General features: G+C 38.7%; 1 protein-coding gene across 15 annotated transcripts in view; it reads left to right on the top strand.

The window, feature by feature from the left end:
- Nucleotides 1-23944, top strand: part of RAD51B (RAD51 paralog B) — a 419964-nt gene that overhangs the window by 253451 nt on the left and 142569 nt on the right. For all 15 annotated transcript variants that reach the window (XR_011141499.1, XR_011141501.1, XR_011141498.1 and 12 more), the window contains one exon: nt 1415-1533. Coding sequence is in view for 11 of the 15 variants with exons in the window: in XM_068946195.1 (XP_068802296.1) it covers nt 1415-1533 (119 nt within the window). In the remaining 4 variants the exon portion in view is untranslated. The remainder of the gene's footprint in view (nt 1-1414; nt 1534-23944) is intronic.

The following is a 23944-nucleotide window of genomic DNA, read 5'->3' as shown; positions in this document are numbered from 1 at the left end:
TTTCGGTGTCAACATTAACTGTTGCACCACTGATCATTTTGTCAGAAATATAAGACTGCTCTGATATTTGTATTGCAGAGTAAGTGCAATACCCTTTTATCTTTTCCAGTCTATGTTTGCAATTTGAAATGTAAGCTATCTCATAGCAAGGTGAAATAGTTCTTTCAGCTCTGACTGGCTGCACTTTTCCAAAGGAGGTCTTGACTATTTGCTTATGAGAGTGTAGAAGTTAAAGAATGAAAAAGCTATCATTCTGTATAATCTACTTTTTTCCACTTTAGTATTCTTTCCCACTGTGTTTTCCCAGGGTCTTGTCAAATCCAATTTTAATTGACTCAGTTGACAAGAATTTCATGACTGTCCTGGGGAAGCAATTCTGTTGCCTGATAGATGACAGGAGGTTTCCTGACTTTCAGTCTAACTTTCTCTCATTCAACTTCAGGCCAAGTCTTGTAGCTTTTTAACATTTTGGATTGACTGTCTCAAACAGCTCAATTTTCAACTTACACATGATCAGTTTGGATTTTGTTTCTAAATTTCTTTGATTTGTCTGACTTGCTCTATTCTTAAAGTGTTTCTTGGAATAAAAACAAGTCAACTGTCTGTCTATCCATCTTACACAGGACTTGTGGCATAAGCAAAGGTGAAGGTCTCGAGTTTCTACCTGCCTGTATATATGTATGTTTCTCTGTGTATGTGTGTGTGTGTGTGTGTATCTGCTGCTGCTAGAGAAATCAGGTGAAATGGCAGCTTAGCAAGCTTGGTCATGCTGTGTTATTGGAAACGCCTCTTCTTATGTTATCATTGCTGATCACAGCAAAGTACATTTTCCATCAGGGTTATATAAAGTTCACGTGATTGAGAAGACACTAAAATTATATTTATAGGTAGGAGACTCTTTTCATCCCATCTTCAGAAATTTTAGAAAATGCGTGAGATGTCTGCTTGTATGAAACAACATTTTAAATTTTAGGTCAGGGTATCATGGCACCATGCTGTCCTCCTTTAACTTCCTTTTCCATTATTTCTTTAAACACTGTCTGTTTGCTGGCCTGCTTCCCTCTCCTTTGGACCTATAGAAAGCTGGTTTGTATGGAAGGAATATGTTTAAAGAGGGCAACAGAAGTGTCCCACATGTATGGTGTGTACCTCCAGATATTTAGGAAAATATATTGATCTCTCCAAGAAGGTAGGTACTGCTTTGCAGCATATCCTTAATCTTTGTCATATCACAGCGAGACAGAGAAGGACTTACACTGTAGTTATATAGGTAAATCAGAAAGGTAGGGAATTCATGCAGTTGTCGTCCATTAAATACAAACTATGATGATCCGAGCTGGCTGATCAGAGGCTTCCTGCCGAACCCCTGTCTACGGTGCAGTCCTGACACAATTTCTTTCATTTCTACCCTCAGGAGCCTCTGGAGGTGGGAAGAGGGAATCTGGTAGTGTGACAGCAGCGCTTGGCAATACATGGAGTCACAGTGTCAACACCAGGCTCATACTACAATATCATGACTTGCCGACGAGACAGGTGAGAAGTTAACAACAAAGAGAATTTAAATTGAGCTGCACAAACAGTGCTCTGTAAGATGGGCTGTGTCCTTGAACCCTTCTGGTTATGCAGTGTGTGTTGCGAAGGCTGACACGCTCAGGCCAATTGCTTATTTGAGCTGGGGAGCACTCAGCATGCTCTGCTTTTCAGAAATGGTGAGTCCTTAAGTGCTTGGACTCCCTGTGTCAGTATGGGCTTCTCTGAGTAACGGGGCCTGGTGTGGGTTGGCATGGACACACAAGTTTCTTGAGCTTTCGGTGCGTTTCATATTGTGGAGGTGGAGGTAATCCTTAAAGTGCTTTCCTGCTCTGTGATCTCGGGGCAGGAGGGGGAGGTTAGTCCCTTCTGTGCCATGGTTGTTTTGCTGTCATCTTTTCCACATTTCTGTGCCAGATTTCTGCTATGACTGTTAGGACAGGGAGCACTCTATCTTCTGCAGTTGCTGTTTGCAAGTGGAAGCTTGTTGCCTGCATCAGCAAGCTTAACTTTGAACAGTAAATATGGTAACAATTTTACAGAAGTGTGTCTGCAAAAAAGAAAAAGTGTACGCTTTTCACTGAGAGACTCCATGGTTTTAGATGAAATTAGTAACATTTTTGCCTGCAATTCTCACCTCTTAATTTAAAAAAACCATGAAAAATCAGGAGGCAGGACATTTGGGGTTTGACTGAAGAGAACTTTTTTTGTTTTTAAAAACATCATAACTCATGATTTCATTTGTCCCTTGGGGTGTCTGTGGTTGTAATCTCTTTTGGCTTTGTCTATTCTGTTTTTGCGTTGATGTAACTCTTTCCAAAGGCTCTGACTCTCAGTCTTAATGTTACTGATTTTCTGCCCCTTAAAGCACTGTCAGAAAAAATTACTTTGCAAAACTTGCACCGTCTTACTCCTCAGCATTACTACGCACATGCCTTCACAACAGGCACAGAGCAAGGTTTCTCACAAGCTTGCAGAGGCCTTCGAGCCAGAGAAGAGAAAGCCATTCTGTTTTATTCTGCTCATTAGAAGAAAAATTATAGCACTGGCACTCCTATTCCCAGAGTAGTGCATGTTGTGAAGCAGTAGCAGTCCTCTGGATTTTCAGATAACAGATTAAGTGTGTCAAAGGTGATTAGAAAAAGGATTTTCTTGACTTGCACTGAAAGAGTGAGCGTGTTGAAATAGAAGCACACTCTTACTATGGCTGCTTTTTAAAGTTCTCCCTATTCTACTTCTTGATCTGGACTATAAGGAGTGCTGCCTTTCTACATATCTGTGCAAAATGCAAAGCTGTCCACAGATTTCCTGGTTCACTCTGGATGTACGTGGGAGGTGGATTTGGCAAAAGAGAGCAGAGCAGAAACTGGGCTATATGCTACTTTATGATACACAAAGTAAACTAAAAAGGATTAAGAACGTTCCTGTGTGTGTGGAGAGAGGGAGCAGTTTCCCTGAAGAATATTCAGATATCAAGTCTAGTTTGGATTTTGTTTGAGAATTAGCCCTGATTTTGTTTGAGAATTAGTAGGTCACAAGTGTATAGAGTGTTTTTTCAGCCTTTACATTCCTTACTGTAAAAAAAAAAAAAAAGTTTAACACATCATGTGTTAATCATGTGTAAATTGTGTGTGTAACAAAAACAGAGTTTTAATCAGTCTTCCAGCTCAGTTTATTAGATACATCACCTTGCTTGCATGTGATGCCATAGTCTATTTCAGTTAAATAGAAGAACTAAATCTATAGTCAGGAAAAAGAACCTTAAAATAAACTTTAATATACATTATGAAAAGCAAAGTAATTTGAAACAGAAGTGTGATATAAGTAGTGATATTATTTATGATGTCCAGGAATGAAATAGGATACTTAGATGATATCCTGTAAATACTTTCCTGTTGCTGATATCTGTCTCCTTTTTCTTTCTTTTTGATAAATTTTCTTCTTAAAGTCATACAAATCTTTCAACTGGATACACGGTTTCCAGTAGAGTTAAGACATCTAGAATTACCACACTTGTAGCAGCACTGTATTGATTAAATTACTACCGTTTTATACAAATATGTTCTTTTATAGTTGTTTTTCACCCACTATCAGAAGTGAATTGTGATTAAAGGTACCTCAGTTCCTGAGATGCTATTTCAGTCACCTTAAGGAGGCTCTCTGGAAGTACTGGATATCAGACCTTCGAAAATCAGCACTTTTTAAGGAAGACTAACTTGAAGGTCCAAAAATTCCCAAGTCACCAATCACTTTCTCGAATTCATATATTACTTTAATTAAAGTGTCTGTGATTGTCTATGTAGTCAAAATCATCCTGCCTTGGTTTTAAAATGAAATTCTGCTCCAGGAAGTTCCTGAAGTCAGACAGTTGTTCTGGAGAGCTGATGTTTACTACCTGAGAATCATGTTATTTGGGGTGAAAAGCAGTGCAAAAGCAAGTTTTCACTGCTTTTTACACCTCATAACCCTGCAGAATCAACGCTTCTCAGGGAAGAAGCTGTGTTTTGTTCTGACTTGCATATTAAATACAATTCTTTCTTTCAAAAACAAGAAAATTATTTCTTTCTTCAGTCACTTGACCTCCTGAAGAAGGTCTTCCTGGCTCTGCTTTCCCTCTCTCTTTCCCTGAGCAGCCGGGGTGCCATGGTGACAGTCTGAGGGATCTTCCATTACATTTGACTTCTCGGGTAATAAAGCCTGCGTGCTAGTCCTCACTGGGAAATCGTTCCCTGTATACAGAGAAATCAGCACTGGGCCATGCGATCTGAGGGTGAGACTCTTCCAAATGTGAAGTGAGCATATAATCATTTAGGATTCAAGCAAAAAGTTTTCCAGAAACGTAGTATCTTCTGGACAGCACAGGCCACTAGTTTGCTAGATGCTTGTTCTCAGTCAGCAATTATTACTTCTGTAAAAGTACGGTAGTCCAGACTCCTGAAACTCTGGGGAATGCCAGGGCAGCAGGTGGCAGAAAGAGTATGTGGAAAATCTGGGGAAATTAGGCATACAGTTTCTGCACTTTTTTTTTCTTGTATTGAGAAGATTCCATCATTTTGTTTGTCCAGTGAATGTTTTTTCAGTCAGCTATCCCTTTCTGTGCTCCACCCTCCATATGTCTGGTGAGCATTAATAAGACAGCAGCCAATTCAGCAAAGTAATGAAATCCTGCGTGCCCTAAAATCAATTAGGTTTGCTTTGTCGGTTGGACAGCCACAGGTTTCTTAATGAACAGATGAACTTTCCTCTTTTGCCCCCTTCTAGAAGCCAATGTTCTGGTTTTGTGTTTCCTTCAGGACAGAAGCAATGCCATTGTGTGTTGGGGTGGGGGGGAGAGGGGGGGAGGTCCTGTCTGCATTTAAATTAATTATGCCGTGAAAACACACAAGCAAGGACCACAGTAGGAGTGATTTAACTACTGAGATGTGATTGAAGTTGCATGAGTTCCAAAGCAGGACGGTGACATAAGAGCTTGGGGAAAGTGGAAAAGGTAATCTTTTTGCTCAAATTTGTTTGTGAAGGGAATTGGTCACTATCTTTTTGCTATATGGCTATAGATATTTGGTTTTCCCTAAGCAGTCTTGTAAGTCATTAACCTTGACATCTGTTCTCCTGAAATCCATACATAAACATGCAGGCCCTTTGAGCCTGGGCCAAAAACAACTGGGCTGCACTAGAAACTAAGACTCTTAAGTTACCCCTATGCTTATAATTACCCTTCTTTCCTGAATTGGAGTCAGCAGGCTCCAAGATTACTGTATTCATGTGTGCTCAGCTGTCTTTGGGGGCCAGCATGGTAGGGTTTAATAAGTTGACATGCTATATTTACCATTTTATTCTTGTCTATTGGAGACAGGGTGCTAGATTAAGTGAAACACTGGCCAGATCTGGTATGGTGACTTCTATGGGTCTGTTTTACTTTATACTTCCCGAGGGATTTGTGAGACTCACAATATTGCGTTAAGGTCTGCAATGCATTTTGAAATTCTCAGATGGAAACTGCTATAGAAGCACAGAGTGTTATTTTATAACAATATTAATGTTTTCCTATGGTATTTTAAAGAAAGAGCCTTTAAGATTGAGATATGGCATAGAACTTTCACAGCCTTGCCAGGTGAGTTGTTATACAGCAGTTTTCCTGCTTCATTTAAAGTGTTTCAAATCCATAAGTCTATGGTGACTCATTATTTAAAAAAAAAAAAATTACAAAACTTCTCTCATGCAGACTGATGCCAGACATAACTTTTGCTATGTCCTTGGTTACAGACCAGCTGTTTTGTGCTGGTCTGCTTAGTATCATATGAATAAGCAACAGAATAAGCATTCCAAAATTGTGATTATGAAGCAACCATGGTACTTTCCAGCCTGGGGAAGGGCTGGGAGAGTGGGTGAGAGTGAAGGTGAAGTCTAGGTGTATGTGACTTGCTAAGGCTCACTGCTATGATTCTTTAACTTGGATTTGTTACAATTTTAGTGAAGCAAGTCTTCCAAATGGCACAGATGTTTGCCTATAACTTTACCCATGGTTGAGAAATGTATTAAAAATAGAAATAATGTAAGTTGTTGTAGCTCTGATGGTTTCAGAATATAAGTGAAACCAGATATATATCTCTCCCTGTAAAATACTGAAAGTAGTTGTTGTATAGACTCTATAGCTGTTGGATCATGAGTTACCTAGTCCCATTTTAAATATAACATTAGGTGGTTTTTTTTCCTCTGTCAAAAGGAAGTGAAGCAAATAAACCACAGAAAATAAAGCAATTACAAACAAGGCAAGCAGAGCGAGGAAGAAATACAGTAAACACTATGCGGAGTTAGCACTTTCTAAATTTCGCCTTAATCTGTAGGGCAGCAAAGACAACAATGAAGTTTGGAACAAACTTTTTAGCATTTGAACATAACGGAAGATTGTGGCCTCATTAAAAAGGGTTCTAATTATTTTTGATGAGATAGTAATTTTACTAGGAGGAGAAAAGAGGCAATGAAATCTAACCTGGCAGAACACGTACTGAAATCACTGTAAGATGGAGGGAATAACGTCTAATACAAATGAAATACAAACAGTACAGCTTAGCTTCCTTCTATTAATTTTGTAACAGTTATAGTGATTTACTAAAGCAAATGGAGATTAAGAAGAAGAGGTGATGAAAATGAAAAGATGCTTTTTGTAGTGTTAAACAGTTTTGGAGTCAAACCAGAAAGATGAGGATAGAGGTGGCTACTAGTATTGAGAAATGTTAGACAGAAAGCTCTTCACCTATTTTGGAGGGAATGGAGAAGAAGCTAGCTCACGATCTTTGTCAAGGAGTAGCAACCGGAAGCCCACAGAGAACAGGGCACTGAAATGAATGTTTGGCCAAAGAAGGTGACTGAGGGTGTGTGAAGGTTGCACACATTTGTGTGTGCGGCAGGAAGTATTCTTGTTTCCATTCTGCCCTCTGCGTTGCTAGATTTGGGCAGGTTCAGAAAAGGAAATTTCAATAAACCAAAACAAGAATAGAAGCAAACTCTGCATGTGGGTTTTTAGCAGAATTATTAGGACAAATGACGTGCTATTCAGTGGCTTCAGTCTGTATTGGAAAAATGTGCCTGTATATGCTACATGGATCACGTACATAGTACAGGAAGGCAGATTATGTACATAGTTCCGTACTGTTTTTCAAATTTTAAGGTATGAGAAAATCTGCAGGTGATAGGGGATAATGAGCTCCAGTAAGCAGTGATACAAAAGAGATGCGACTATTCCAGGTGACTGGGTATGGGAAACAAATAGTACCTCCATTTTTCTGAAGGTTGGATTTTAAAATGGAAATGATGTACAGTGTTGCCTATCATAGCTGTGTATCTGTTCTTAGTCAGTTATGTAATGTACCTATCATATGAAAGATCAGTTCCATGAAAACACAGAGGGATATTTAAAAAAAAGAATAAGATGATGAATGGTGGTAGGGAGTCATATAAGGAGGTAGGTTAGTTGTAGGAAAGTGCGGGGTGGGGGTTAGGTAAGATTAAATTCTGCATTATGGAGGGCACTGCTTTTGAAGAATGTCACCATACTGTAATTTGTAGATACTGCAAATTTATTCAGAGGCCACAGAATAGGTTGAGCAGATTTACAATCCGATTAACCCAGCCTATGTGTCAATTTTTGGAGATCCTCAGAAGAGATTATTTTATCCAAATTTTTAGGTTTTGTAGAACTATGTAACTGGAAAGGAAACACCCTTACTTTGTCACAGAAAATAATTCATTCTTGTTTACAAAACCTATGCAGAAGAAAGAAATATTTTTTCTTGATCTGTTTAGTTCTTATCTCTTTGAGAATCATGTTATTTTCTGTGTTCTCTCCTTCCTCCTGCTGCTTCAAATGGCATAAATATTGTGACATGGCTGAACATGGCTGTTTTGACTTCCCTGTGTGCTCCATAAGAAATGTTCCTGGTATGTATGGCCTTTCTGCGTAAGCGTGATAACCAGTGTCTTTCTGGGAATGTCCTTTGTTGGGGGAAACTATAACTGAAGATTCAGTAATGTGGGATGCATACTGTATCTTTAGCAGATTATGCAAGTAAGTAATAATGTCTTGTTATTTACTGGAATTACTTACTGTCTTTCCATTTATTGTAAGGGCATATTTTCAGCGTCCTGACCAGGATGTTCAGCCAGTGCAGTACAGCAGTATTGGTACTAGACATCTTCTAACTCTTACCAGAATCAAAGATCCCATTAGCAAAGGATTGGTAAAATGACTTACCATGTCAACTAACTGTCCATTTTTCTTGCTTTTTATGTGGCAGGACACTCCTTTGGCTGTTGAATGTCAAAGTAGATGCAGAAGGACTGAAGGAACACAGATTGGAATTATGCAAACCCTTGTAATGGGGGGAAAAAAAAAGATTTTTTTGTAGGACAGACAGTCTACTCCAGAGACTTCTGCCTCATCCCTTCTATCTTTTGAATCAAAGTGGGATGAAAGGTTGTTGTGTGCTCAAGTTTCCATGCATGTGTACAAACCACATCCTTTAAAAATACATAAATAAGTAGCTTATTAGTTTCTTCTGACTGAAAAGACTCTAGACCCAAAATCTTTTGCTTACCCATAGATCATATACAACTGTAAGCAGCAATATGAACTTAGTTGCATGTGAACAGATGAATTTGGACACACTGTGCAATTGTAGCATAAACAGATGATTGTTGACACAATATGATACAGACTGAAACCAGCAAAAGTGCCAAATGAAAGGATGCTATAAAAAGTAGAGGAAAAGGGTCAGTAACTGGTATCTAGAGCGGAAATGTCATCAGACCACTTTTCTGACTTGTGTGTTTGTTCATGTCTCTGTTTGCAGTAAGGTTCCTTCCTAATGGACTTATGGGGTATGGTTATATAATACAAACATCACTGTAGTCCTGTCTGTGTTAAATGGGGCTGGATTTATGGCCCTCTCCTGTTAACAGGACACTTTATACAGAGAAAACTACTTCCATTAATCTTGAACAAGAACCCATTTACTCAGGTACTTATACATATAACACTAGTCAGTATGGTATCTGAAAATCTAAATAGAAATGAGAGGACTCTTGACAGAATGGAGAACAGAAGGAAGCCTTTAAATAGTTCATATATTTCTCTGTCCTTTTTTTAATAAGCTTTGCAGTTTTTCCTAATGAAGATTATTTTAACACCAGATAAACAAGAGGTAGCAGCAGCTGGGCAAACTTCAAACTCAGAGATCTGTAATGCAAAGCATCCTAAACAAAGAAGCAGGAACATCTCTGAGGTAGAGAGGTAAATTCATTCATAAAATTATACTGATTCTTTCTACTGAGACTGGTAGCAGAAGAGTAAACTGATAGGGGTGCTTTCCAGTAGGGACTGAACGGCAGCATTCCAGTTATTTTTCACAGGCCAGTCATCTTTCCTCTTCGGTTGCTGCCAACCTGCACTGGTTGTGAGTTCACCCTTCATGGTACACTATGTTTTCAAATTACTGTGCAAACATTCACTGACTGATCTCTGCAACACCCCTGCCAGGTGCTCATAACTGAGGAAACTGAGTCATGGATAAATAACTTGCCAGAGTAAATCCTTTGCAGCTGGGAATAGAGCTGGAATCTGTTCCCTGCCATTTATGTGCCACTAAGCTTGATCTTACTCAGCCTTTACTGCCTATTTTTCAGGCACTTAAGAAGTCTTTGTACATCCTCACAGTATGTAGTTGCTCAGTTGTGAAGGCACTCCTGCTTCTCTGTCCAGTTTTCTCTTTAAATTAAGTTACCTCCTGCACTGGCTTTATGTATATTCTCTATGTTACTGACTTCTCTCATCTTCTGAATCTCTTTTCTTAGTGTGTCATAAACATTTCTTTGTTAATGTTCACCATTAATGTAAGCTTAACAGAGCTGAGATTGTGTTCTGAGTTTTCTTGCAAAAACCTCTCCACTTTCTTGTTTTCCTGTTTCTGTTGAAACCATAGGTGTTTTGTCTGTCTCTTAGGCCCAGGGCCTGGAAGTCACCTTGCATTCCTATCTCTCTCCTGTTTGCAGACATTAAAACTGTTCCAAGTTATGCTATTACATATTTTGCAACAAAGCAAGGAGCTACCATTTATGCTTTTAGACAAGTAAAATGCTTATCGAGGCCCTTATATTCCATATTATTTAATGCAGCATCTTCATTTCTAGTATCATTAACCCCATATTTTTTTCCTCTATCCAAAAAAAAAACCACAAAAGAGGGAATTGTTTCCTTGAAACCTACATAGTCACAGTGACACTACTGTTTTGATTTTTATGTTTTTTCTCTTTCATAACTGTGAAAGTGGCCTCTTGCCTTCATCTGATTGCATAATTGTGCACCTTTGATTTCTGAGAATTTTGCTGTCTCCTGTTCTTTACTAGGAGCCACTTAGAGGTCAGGATAGGAGGGGTAAGATTACTTATAACAAAATCTGTTCTGAAGATAAATAGAGAAGTTCAGTCTGTGAAGCTGTTCATCCAATGCCTTTTACAAACTCTGTATTTACAGCTCACTGAAACAGCGTAAAATATGGGAGAGAGAAAGAACCAGACTTGATTTTCAGGCTCTGGTCTGAACTGTCTGAAAAATGTTTCATTTCTAAGCTTAAGCCCATTTGTGGAGAGGGAGTGAACACAAATTCCCGTCCTCCTCATGTAGAATCACTTTTCTGGTTTTGGCTGGACTTTGGTGTGAGCTTCCTCCCGAAAATAGAGTGGAATTAACCTAGGGCAGATTCTCTCATCAGTGTCTGAAGAGTCATTACTCCTAACATCAGAGTGGCAATGACCAAAGTTGTTTATCCTTGGAATGCTGTCACAAATCCCTCTGCCTCCTCTCCTTTGCTGCATTCTTTTTTTTTTTCTTTTCCTTGTAATTGAAAGCAAGCAAACAAAAATCCCTAACTCATGTAAGTGTTTATTGTTTAGAAAAGTTCTGCTATGTCCATCTTGGAATATACTATACTTAAAGTTTGGAGACGTTCTTGATAGAGAAAGAGATCAGAATATCATTATGAACAAATTGGATAAACTTAAGTAGTAAGAATATAGTGGAATATGAAGTTGATAATAATATAATACTATTAGACATTACAAACAAGAGTTTCTGCTTTACATAAGGAGCTTACAAGCTGGAGGTGAAGATAATACTTGAGTGTTTTAGTTGATCACAGGACAACTAAATCAACAGGATAAGGCAATCATGAAAAGAGTGAGTGCTATCCTAGGGTGGGTGAGGCAAGATATTTTCAAAGAAAAAAGGAAAATACCATTGTAGAAAGGCACTGGGGAGTTCTCATTTGGAGTGTTGTATATAGCCTGGACGTTAGTGTTTAAGGTAGCTATGTTTAAAATAAAACGAGTGCTAAGAAGGCATAATAGAATTACTGTGGGAACGGAGATGCTACTTGGAGAGAAAACCAAGAGCCCTGAAGAAGCAGACGCAAATGTGTCTTTCCATCACCAGGCATTGAGCCCATGCCTCTGCTGCAGGTTCTTGTCCCCACAGCAGAATCAGCCAAAGGCAGCTTTGCCACTTTCATGTAGAGGAAACACATTAGCACACATCACTGTGGTCTGTAATTTAAGCTGATGTGTTGGACTTCAAGTGAAATGGCTGAGGTGAGTTTATTAGATGGATCAGTCAGAGAGCTCATGATGGTGATGTTTTAGGCTACTGCAGCAAGACTGGTTAGAATTCATGTTGTTAGCTGGGTCTAGGTAGTACACTGATCCAGAAGCCAAAGCCTTGTAGCGGGAAGAGGCTCACACCTTTCTGGCTTGGAGCAAACATGCAGCTGTGGTACTGTAGTAATTTTCCAGTGGAGGATAGAAACAACAAATCTCTTTGTAAGAAGCAGAAGAAAGATTTAGTAGTAGAGGAAGTCTCTTCCAGTCTTGTATTCCTGTCAGAATAATGTCTATAAAACAGTAGTAGTGAAGGTTCGTATCTGTCCTCCTTCTGTGTGCATGTGCCCATTTATAATTCCAAAATGATTTTTTTTCTACTTTGAGGTTTTCCTGCCTCAGTAATACTTTCTCCTGCTTTCTTCTTTTTCTGCTTACTTTCTTCTTAGGTAAGGTCTGTGCTAGAATATATTTACTGATGTGGCAACAAGTTTGAGCTATTACTGGTAAAAATCAGATACCTCAGATAAACTTTTAAAACAAAGCCAGCTTTGACATACTGAATACAGCAAGCAAAATTGCATCCTCTGTGAAAAGGCAGGAATCAGACGTGATCGTCATGTTCAGGCATTACAACTTTCATGATGCTGTAAACGTTTTAAGGGAGAATATTTAAGGAGTTTTTGTGTCTAGATATTATACTTTAACCATGAATTGATGCTCGTTTTTTTTGAATCTAATATCATTGAACCTTCTAAATTGACAGCCCAGGAGAGCGATAGCCAGTGAGTGAGTTTTCGAGAAGGGCTGCACAGAAAATAGTACATTTTCTTCTCTTCTGCCTTATCAGTATATCTACCATTGGTATGATCAGTTAATCTAGAGGGGTTTGTTTTGCCTAGACTTTTTGATCTTTGGTCTCTGTTTGCAGTTCCTATGGTATCAGTGCCTTTAGCTGTGATCTAAAAACAGACCGAATAAGAAATCTTCCTATTGCTTAGAAACTGATTACAGACTACTGACCAGCTTTAAGAAATAGAAACAATTTTGAGATACCACTGCCTGAGATGGATCGCACCCTAAAGCAGAGGTTTTCAATGGACTCTGATGTTGAGGATCTGCCTAGCCAGCTAGCTCTTCTTTATCATTTCTACCCTTCATACTGCATCAAGAAGATGTAAAATATATAATTTTCACATTATTACCTTTCCCTGAACTGATTGCTATAACCATTGGAAAAAATGTAATGTGACTTTAAAAGACATCTGCTCAATCAAAAATGGAAAGGATGCTAGCGCATTAAGGTGAAGCCAACATTGTGGAAACATTTAAAGATACCTGACTGAAAAATAAAAGGCAGATTTACTGTAAAATCAGTTCTTTATTAGATAAGATAATGTGGGGGAAGTTTACAATAAATCCAAATAAAGGAAAAACATGGATAATACACTACTTGCTGGTCTGCACTGGCTTTGTGGAATCCGCTTTGGGATGTCTACATGCTCCACAGTGCTGAACTGGAAGCTATGGTGTTTAGGATGCAAAGACACCTGAGTTGGCCTTGTACAGAGCTGACCGTGGTCCAGGAGATCTGAGCTAATAAAGCCTTATCAGACCTGAGCCAGCGCTGCTATTTTACTGTGCAAGCTGATGATTCTGGTCCAACTTGTGTGTTTGTTCTCCAATTTATGTCAGGGGAGTTAGTCTCTCTACTGCCTGAATTTGTTTATCTAATAATAGTACTAAAATCTCTATCCATATTCCTCCCAAGCTGCAGATGGAATTAGAAAGCCACTTAATCCCTTCTCAACTTCTTTTTATGCGTCCTGCTGGATCTAGTCCAAATCTTATTAAAAATAAGAGGAAACTTGTTTGTTTTCCTTTCTTCATATATTTTGTCTTACTTTTCACTGATGACCTTAGATTGGCTATCTCAGTCTTCATTTGAAATAACTAAGCAGGCTAAAATGAGAAAATAGAGTGTAAATTAGCATGAAAATGCAAGGAATTTCTCACTCATCTGAATTTATTGTTATTAAATACAGAAAAGAAAGTCTTCACTGTAAGAAATGTAATAAATAAAAGTTGTGTTTAGGGTGCCATCAGTGGAAAAAAGAGGCGGAAAGATTTATTTTTCACTAATTTTTTATCCTTCAGTTTTGCACTTTCTTTGCTAAGGCCACATTTTTGTCCTTTGAACATAACAAATTAAGTTTTCAAAAATTTACAAATTTACAAATATTCCCTAGTGCATCACACAGACCAATCTGAATTTCTAAAATGCAATCACCGTGCAAGAGAATATCGACGGTTATGAGCTGTAAATGTAACTCCCAGTAATTCTGTGAAAAGAATGACCATGATATCTGACCTTTGCTTCTGTTTCTCCTCCAACATAAAAGGGCTTACTAACCTGCTGATTCTTCTTTAGGGCACACTGTCATCACAACATTCCAGATCTGATGGGTTTTAAAGCAGTGTTGCAGGTCCTAAAGGACTGTCTAGCTTTCGTCTCTACCATGCACTGAAGTAAAGCATGCTTGCCTTTACTTTAGATAACAGAAATACAAAGTCAATCAAGAAAAATGTGTTAATTGGTGATGAACCACTAAAACTTAAACCAAGTCTCCCTAAACATTTGTTGGTTGTTAGAGAGGAGCTTTTCCAGTACTCTACTATTCAACTGTAGTACATTCAGTAACACAGATGATTTTTATAATGCCATGAAGTTTTCTTTTAACACATTGTTTTCCACTTCCTTGGTAAAATCTCTCATAGTAATTTTTTGCTGCAGAAAATGAGTCATGTCGAAAGACTGAAATTAAATATTGAATTAAATCTATTACCTTTTCCCAACTTCTGTAAAATATTACAGTACGTTCAAAGTACACCCATTACATCCGTATGTATCATTTTTCTCTTGTCCTTACTATGTGATGTCAAGTGGGATCTACAATATATTCTACTGAGGCTTCAGATGAGATAAAATTACTGTCTCTCATGTGTGAATTTAGGAGTATTGTTGTGTTAGGTTGTCTCCAAGGACTTTACTTTTAGGAACAGAACAAAGTGAACATATACAAAAAAAAGTTGGAAAGTGTTTTTGTTTGTTTCATGTCAAAAGCTTTTTGCAGCCAGTAGTGTGGGTGAAAATATTTATACTGTGGTCTAAAACTTGATTGAATCCCATTTCTTCTTGGCCCAAGTTTGAGAACTTAGGACTGTGGCTTTACGTCAAGAAAGTATGAGGGACATCATTGTTTTTATTGATGTCAAAAAACGATGAATGTGAGATAGGGAGAGCACCCTTGTGATGCCCTTTACACTGCATTAATTTTCTTTCAATTTGTAAGCAATGATTTTTAACTTTTTTAGCTTTAAAGCCAAAAGAAAGTGAAATGCTATCGTATGTGAGAGGGAAAGAGTATTAGCTGAATGAAGATTTGAGACATCTTAGAAACAGGGCTCAGGGCTTGAATATGCAGCAGCTACTTTTTTCGTCTGTAGAAGATAAAGTAAGCAATATGTTACTGAAACTCTTGTAAATAAGGTTAATAGAGATCTGAAGAACAATAAAAACAATGAATAATGATGGCAATGCATATGTTGATTACTCGTTTTTTAAATGTATATTTGTTATGCTGTATTTAAGAATTACACCCAGCTGCTCTGCTCTGTGCAGTGATGAGGGCTGGATGATGTTTGGATCCACAGTTCTTCAGCCACAAGGACAGAGGAGCGAGTGGCGCCTCTATCCATGCATGTAGTTCAGTGGAGGAGAAAGTGGGTAGCTGCTGGGCTTCTCTGTTATTTTCTCAGCTGGTACCACCTCTTCCAGGCAAATCTGCTGCATATTCCGCCGCATGTTCTCAGGAGAACTGCTCTGATGCTGTTGTACTGTCACTCCCTCAGGAGTTCTTCCTGATTCAGGATGCATGATCCTGGGGATAAGGCAATGTTCCCATATGTGTCATAAATAAGAATCATATCCTTCAGCCCTTTTCTTGTTTCTAGAACCAAACTCAGACTGAACAATATAGAAGGCTCTGAAAAGCTACATAAACTTGATTTTCTGTTCTTCTTAATATGGTGAGCCATAAGTCTGATGAGTGACCACCGACTGCCACATAGGAACATGCCCCTAGGGGTTTGTCTTTACGTTACCCAACTATATCCAGCCACGCCGTTCCTTGATCCCTTTTCTTAGTACTATGTCGTTGTGGTAATCAGGACATGCTGTCTGTCTGTACTCTTTCCTGCTTAGTAAATGCTACTAGCTTTTTCTCCTGATTTACCCTTCATGTTGGACAACTACCAGGCCTTTGAGCTTCAGAAGTATTATAGCATAGGAAATTGTCATGGCCAAGCTTTTGTGAAGTTTCCTGGCCTCTAGAGGACTCTCCACTGGGAGAATTAGGAAAGACTGGAAAACAGAAAAGATGACAAAATGCAGTTTACCAAGTAGGGAATAAGGCGTATGGCAGGGAGACAGAAAGTGACTGTGGGAAGAAGTATTTCGCAGGGGCTGGTGTTACATAAACAGTCAGCAGTTGATTGATTCCTCATACCCTGTATTTCACATGGGGGAACTTACACCTGGGCCTACACTGGGACTCCAGAAGGGACTGGCATGTGGAGTATAAAGGTAAGATGAGGCTATTTGCTTAGTCTCTCTGGCTTAAGTGGAAGTGTAGTAGAGACAATCTGCTTTTGTGCAGTTCCAAGGTGAGATTGTTGCAGTTCAGACACAGTTTGGATCAACATTTTGGATTTGATTTTCTTCTCCAATTAAAACTATAACTATCCCAATGTTTACCCGATACTATGAGCAGTTCCCTTAATATGAGTAGTTCGTATTGTGAATCCTTGAATATATCAGGCAGGAAAAAGACATTCTGACTAAGATAGATCAGGACTCTGTCCACAATCTGGTAGAGGACAGCTAAGCAAAATAATCAGTTGGCCTGTTGCATTCAGGACAATCATTCCTCTGGAACACATCATGACAGTTTTCCTTGGAAAGCTTTATTTTTGTTGTGTGTGATTGTCTTTGATTTTCATTTGAGGTTTTGCTGGTTTCCTTCCATTGAAGTTATGTTTACCGAGTCCAGGAATATTCAGAGCTCCTCATTACAGTGCCTGAAGCTAAAACCGTGTTAGATGGCAGCAAATACTTCATGCTAAGCTCCCTCATTGGAAATCCAACGTTGAATGTTGAATCCATTATGCAGACTGGTCATCCTTTGCCAGTAGTTACCTGGGTAAGATAGATTCAAGACCTAGAAAATGTGAATAGTTTATCTCCAGACATGAGTATCTGATAACAGCTTCCTCTGTATAGGCAATAAGTACTAGAAATCATTTGAAGATAGAGGAGAATGTCACAACCAAAACACGTGCCTTTGTTCTGCTTTTATGAGGGGGGAAGGAGTTGACCGCCCTGAATGTTTAGAAAAACAGATAGCAGAGCTGCTGTTTGATCCTTTGTACAGGGAAAAGCAGGGTATCTCTGGAGCTTTGCCTACCTGGCAGAAAATTTAACACAGTGAAGTTGCTAAAGATGTCTGTCTCCATACCTGAGTTTGGACTAGTGTGAGGGAATGTTATGTGATTTTCATGTAATCACTCAATGAGACAGTGGCGGAGCTAGGAAGAGAGCTCGTGAATCCTGATTCCCAGGTTCTGGCATTATGCAGTAAGAAAAAGTCCTTTATGCATGTATTGCTCTTTAGAGGCAAGAACTGAAAAAGCCAGGTACAGCAGGACATGACATTCAAAAAGTGTCCTCTTTCCTGGACTTGCCCGCTCCTCTGCTTCTCCTCCATTCTTAAAAGAGTCTCAGTTTTCATTTCTATCTCCTTATGTTTGTTTTCCTTCCATTTCTTTCCTTTGCAAGTATTGAATGTCTCCTTTGGGAGTAAGCCTAGCCACATGTGCGTGCAATGATGGTTTATTTTTATTGGAGTCATTGCCTGTGACTGTTATTCATTACTATAAGAAGTACTGCACTAACAAACTGCTCTGAGAACTTTTTTTTTGGTAGTAAAAAGTCCTGTTTTGTACATAGCTATTGAGAGTATTTACTACAATTGTTATCAAATGGGTTAAGTGTTCGGAGCTTGGATTCTGATGCCATCTCCTGAACGTGCTGTTGTATCTGATGTTGCAAAGCAGAATCTCATCTTCTTTCAGCCTCCTTGGCACATTGTCTCTCTGAGTCAGATTTTCAGTCATCTGTCCACCTTTCTAATACCTGACCAACTGAACTGGCTTCTGTTCAGGGAAGAATTTCTGGCTGAACAGAGCTAATAGAGTCACTGTCTACTGCTGTGGCCTCTTATGATAAAGCAGACAGCCAAAAAACCACTGTGCTCCAAACAAGGCCTACTGGGATGAAGTGACTGCTTCAGAAAAGGCAAGTCAAAAGTAGTATAAAAATGCTTTCGTCTCTCTTGTACTTCCGCTGTTCTCGTGGCGCTAAATAAGTAATCAACAGCACTATCTCCTTACCTTTATTCTCAAGTCATCACCCATTTTCTCTGTCACCATGCACAAGACCACCATCTCCCCTCTTTCAGGCTCATGTAAGGAATTCCTGGTACTTCTGTAAGCTTTTACTGTATCATAAATAGTGCAGATAGGCCAAGAAGCCCAACAGTAGATGAGGAGCATATGCTTAGCATAAATGTTAGTCAGAACTTAGAGATATAAGCAGCTTTATTGATTTCACATAAGAAATATAACAATGTAAAATCAATTAATATTAATTAGCCACTCCTGAGGTGAGAGTGGGGCACAGTGAGGCAAGATAAGTGATCTACTTAGAGTTACTCAAAAGAGCATACCGTTACCCTAAAAGTTAACGGTAAGACAAAACAAGCAAGCAGAAGTGATTTACCTGAAGTTTGGCTCATATTGCACAGGTCCATGATTTCTAGAGATTGTTTTAAATATTTCAGAATCTCTGCTTCCCATGAACACTAACACCTGAATCTTGAAAACAAAAGTAATTTGACAGAATTTGGCTGGGCATATTTTTGTTACATAACTTTTGTTAATGTAAGAGATTTGGTTGACTTCTTTATCCCTTGCTGAATCTATCTCGTGTTTTCCCTCAGGCTTTCTCTTCATTAATTTTCTTATTCAAACCCTTGTCCATTATTGCTGTTTCCCCTGCAAAACTGTGTTAAGTGCATCTGCATTTCTCCCCCTATTTCTCCTCAAGATGAGAGCTAGGGACCACTTGACTTTGCAATCTTAATAAAGTTTTTTTAATATGTGGAATTTGCATGTGTAATATAGTCTACTTGCATTGCACTAAAGGAAAATAAACAGACATGCTGCTAGGTTTCTGGAGGTGAAACAAGAGCAGGATAGTCTGCTACCTTTTGAGTCTGTTCATTTTGCTGTTGTTTCCAAATGTGTGCTGAAAGGACATTTTAGGGTATACACACAAATGCTACTTGCCTTTTTTTCTGCACTAATTGGTTTGAATTTATGGAATGCTTCTCATAAAATGCTGTTAGCTGCCATTGTTGCTTTTCTATAAAATAGTAGAAAGGAAACTCATTCCTAAACAGTTTCCTCTGGACAGGATTTTCTTGTGGGGGAAGGAGAGATCCAATCCATTTAAATTGCTCTATAAAGAGTTTTATTGACTTGTGGCCCATTAACCCTGGTCTTGATGAAACACTTTCCAAAGAACTGGGTTTTACAGAGCCGTATCTCTCAAGTGCTGTGCATGGCATAAATGAAGCATGATTTTTTTCTAAGAAAACAATCCAAATTGTGATTTGTTGTTTTACCTGTTTGAAAGTAGGAGGGACTCCACAGCTGTTCTGAGTACTGTGGCACATTTGTAGCCCTATCTTTCACTGTTTGCTCCCAGGTGCTCAGGACTTCTTAACCTTTACCCATTCCCAATCCAGCAGGTTTGTTTCACCAGGGAGTATGTATGTGCGGGGTCTAGATGATTAGGTGGGCTGAAGGAAGACTGTATATATCCGCTTTCTCTCACCTGTCTGTTTCTCTTCTTTCATTTCCAATCATTGAACAGCCTGCCTGTCCACAGCCTTTTATAATGACAATGAAAGAAACCATGCAGAAGCCTTCAGCTTGTGCATAGCATACAGTGCAGACAGTGCCACTGCTTTCTTCAGCTTGAAAAGAGGAAATCAGTACATAGAGAGCTTTTCCTTGCAAGGGGTTTTGAAGAAAATGTGAGCCATGGGATCATCTTTGCAGTCATCTCCATATGAAAATGAAAGTCACTGATGAAGTCAAACCAAAAGTCTTATTCAGATTTTAGTACTGATACATGCTGTACAATCATTAGGAAGACGTTTAATTTCTGACCTTCAACTTACCCGAATGCATAGTAGGGATATTTTTCCCCACTGTTGTAAAGCCTTTGAAAATCTACAGATAAAGTATTGAATCAAAATTCCTGTAATTCTTAGTGGGGGATCACTAAATTATTTATGGGTATTTCCTGCAAGCTAGGGACATAGATGCAGGATACTTAAGCTGCTTTCTTTCACTAGAACACTGGAGGTGAAGAATTAGGGTTTTTTTTTGTTCTTATGCTAAGGAACAAATATCCCCTGAGGTAAATCAGAACCTGCTGGGAGACTAAAGTCTCTGAGAGAGCTCCAAGGTCTAAAGAGACACTAGTGTTTTGGTGAGACCTGGCAGAAAACAAGATGCATTTTTTCTCCCACCTGGTAAAAAGCCATCCTCTTGATCTGAAGGATGTTTTTATGTGAAGAGGGAGCAGGAAAGAGCTGGTATACTGCTGCTGGGAGGCCTTGGAGCTACTGTGGAGTTAGCACCTATTAGGGAACTGCTGATTGCCTCCCCAGGCACCTTTCTGGTGGGCTGGAGGCAGCATAAGCTGTGGAACTGGGTATGAGAGCAGGCCGTGGGACCTGGATCATGATTCCTGCTTAGAAGTAAATGATCTGCAAAGTAAGAACTGCTGCTTTCATTTCTAGAATATATCAAACTCCTGCACGTTTGGTTTTAAAATAGCAAGTAGGGCCCAAGAAGAACGAGAAGGGAGGGGAGAAAAAACAGTTTTGAAGTCTGCTGGGATATTTGATGCAAAATCAACTTAATTGTTTTTCTTACTGGCTTTTTCCTGGGTTCTACTGCAGCTGAAAAAACAACCTTTCTAATCTACAATAAGAAGGGAAATTCTGGCATGAAGATTGTCCACTCCAGACATTTGGCACAATCAGGGGAAAGATTTGTTTAGCTTAGCACTGATTTTACTAGTAAGTGAGGCTAACTGAACCTTTAGAGATAATCTTTTCCCTGTTGAGTGACACTGCCGATTGTGTAGGTTTCCCTTGCAATTCTTGGCTATGCTCTTCCACGCTAATGTAATATAATTGAAGAGTTCTGCTGAAACCCATGAACTATTAGCAGTGATTGTTTTCTGCAACAGAACAGCAATATAAAATTAGCAAAATATCCCAGGAAGCCAACATCATTTCAATAAGGGCAGCTATAGTAGCAGGAGCCAAAGATTCCTCTCACACATCTAATGTATTTGGTAGTTTGTCAATAGATCTGAATTCTAAAATGTGTATTGGTTGCAGATGTAGTTTTGTCATTCATTACAGTCCTTTACAGTGCACATATATATATTTTGTCATTTGCATAGCCTTCCACTCTCCAAGAATACAAAAGGTAAGTATAGCAGAAAAGGAAATCTAGGGAAAATATTAACACAGAAAGAAATGAGAAAAGAAGAATCTCTTCACTGAGGAAAAGCAGCTGATACACTTTAAAAGAAGCTGAAGATGGCTCCACTCATGTTCCTCAGCCATTGCAAGGATCTAGGCCACATGATTCCTTGTAATAGTCACAGCCAAACTGAGGACGAGTCTGGTTGCCTTTCTAGTCTAAATGGAAACAACATACTAAATGTTAATACTGCTGTTTTTATCAAATGTTTCGTTAAAAAATCTTAGTCCATTACTTCAGTTAAAATCACTAGTTTTTCATGATGAAATTTTAGTACTTTACCAGCTGAGAACTCATAACTCACTCAAACTCTTCTTGGTTATTTCACCTCTTGGTAGTTCAACTGAATGTCATTTTGATAACTAATTTAATATAAGAACCTGTCCCCTTCATCTTCTTTACTTTTTTTGGCAGGGCACTGACTTGATTTCTGGATATCAGGTTACATTTGAAACTCCATCCAGTCCATTTTCCAATTCATCACATTCCTTGTTATTGACTTGGGATGTTGTCCCACTAATTAGTATTTTCTGCTGAGCTTTTGCAGTCAATTTCTGTGATGCATCTCTTCCATAAAGCCTATAAACAATAAACTGTATTAATAAAAATACCTTCCCTAATTAAAAAAACAAACTTTAATACACAGTTTTTCTGCTGTCATCATCAATTCTCTCTAAGCCTTTTGTTTCTCAACTGTTCTGCCTGTCACCCATTTATCTTGCTTTATCTAATCTAATGGCATCTATCCAGTTTCTGTTCACTTTTCATCGAGGTGATATATTTTCTCTTCCGTAGTACCTTTGTGTGCTTAAAGTGCCTCATGGCAGGAATCACTTTTCAGTTGTTTAATGTTTATTCCATATTGCTGTTAAATAATAAATAATTATTACAAACCTCTTGAGATGAAACGTGATGCTAAAGGGAAAGCAATGAAACTAAGATTTGATGATTTTGTAGAGTTAGGACTTTGCAAAACTTAAAATAGGTTTGATTTTTTACTTTTCTCATCCCTCTCTATCATTCCCACTTCAGTAGGACAGTTGTGTAAGAATAATTGCATCTGCTTTTTATAGTCTGTTCCAGAAGCTCATGGATAATCCAAATTAGAAAGACTCAGTACAGCTTCGTCCTTTTTTTTTATGTCTATTTTCTGTTCACGTCACCATTTAAAAAATCATTTCACTAATCTAAGTGCCTGTTAGCTTCCTTGGATTATTATTGACCATTGCTACTTGCTCATCTCAGAATGTAGAGTCCTTTCACCTTCTGGTGAAATTTTGCCTGCATTGAAATCGACTGGAAACATTTCTGTTGAGGCCTGGATTTCGTCTCTGATTCCTTGATTGAATAATGCTCGTCGTAAAAGGTGTGGTTTTTCACATACTTGTATAGGAAAGAAAGCAATGAATCCTTTAAGTATGTCAGGAAGATTAGTGGAATTGTATATTCTTTTCTCTTCATGAGGCCAAAAATGAACCAAGGAAATTGCTCCTTTATGTTGGACTGCAAATCTAGTAGGTTCTTAATCTCAGTCTGGGAGATTAAGGTTGTAGAAACAGGTTTCTATTTCAGCTTGTTACACAAGCTAGTCTCTTTACAAAGAATTTAGATTCAGATCCAGGTTCAGATAATAAATCTTTCTGTACTCTTTCCAGATTTTGGCTGGGACTGATTTAAAATTGCAACAACAAATGTAGTTAAATGTATGTGAGTTTTAGAAAAGTCTGTTCTGTCAGAACTGTCTGCTTCTGCATTATACTGGAAGCCTCTTTGTGCTCCCTGCGTCCTTAGGCAGTTGCTTGGAATTTTATGGAGAGAAAGAGGTGCTCACTGGAAGACAGAGATGAGAAGACTTTAGTATGAATTCTGTATTGGAATGTCCACAATCAACTTTTTTTTTCTCCTTTAATTCCTTGACCCCCCCCAAATCCTTAGTTACGTACAGACCATCAAGAGACATTGTTAATATATATTTTTCCAATTCTGTCAGTTCTGTCAGCATAAAAGATGGCAGGGCTTGAATGGTTCTTAAGATGCACATAGGATTTTAAGAGACGTCATTGAGCATGGAGCGCACCACAGGTGCTACCAGTTATCCCTTTCATTAATATATTATTCAGAATCCTAAAAACAGAGACTTTTTTTTTTGAGCCTTGTTGCTTTGAGTTGAAAGCTGTCCCAGAATCTCACTGTACTGATGGTTGTAAACTTTCAAATTTCCATGTTCATAGCTACAGGTTTTCCCTGTGCCAGTGTTGTGTTTTGGCTTAAGAAGCTCTTTTCTTTTTGTCCTGTTCCATTCTCTAATACCCCCTGCTCTGGTCACTTGCACATATAGACCGCAGTCAGCATTCATTCTACTAGATTTATTGAGCTAATTTTTTCCAGTGGCCTCTCAGATAAGTGCTCCGTTCTCTGGATCAGTATAGAGCCCAGCTCATGCAGTCTGAGTTCATGAATGACCTGAACTGTACACAGTATTCCCAATGCAAGCTTGCCAGTGTCTTGTACAGTTGCA

This window comes from Struthio camelus, chromosome 5 (genome assembly GCF_040807025.1).
Source record: "Struthio camelus isolate bStrCam1 chromosome 5, bStrCam1.hap1, whole genome shotgun sequence".
Classification (NCBI taxonomy): Eukaryota; Metazoa; Chordata; class Aves; order Struthioniformes; family Struthionidae; genus Struthio; species Struthio camelus.
The sequence above is the reverse complement of the archived record's forward strand: the minus strand, read 5'-3'. Positions and strand labels throughout refer to the sequence as shown.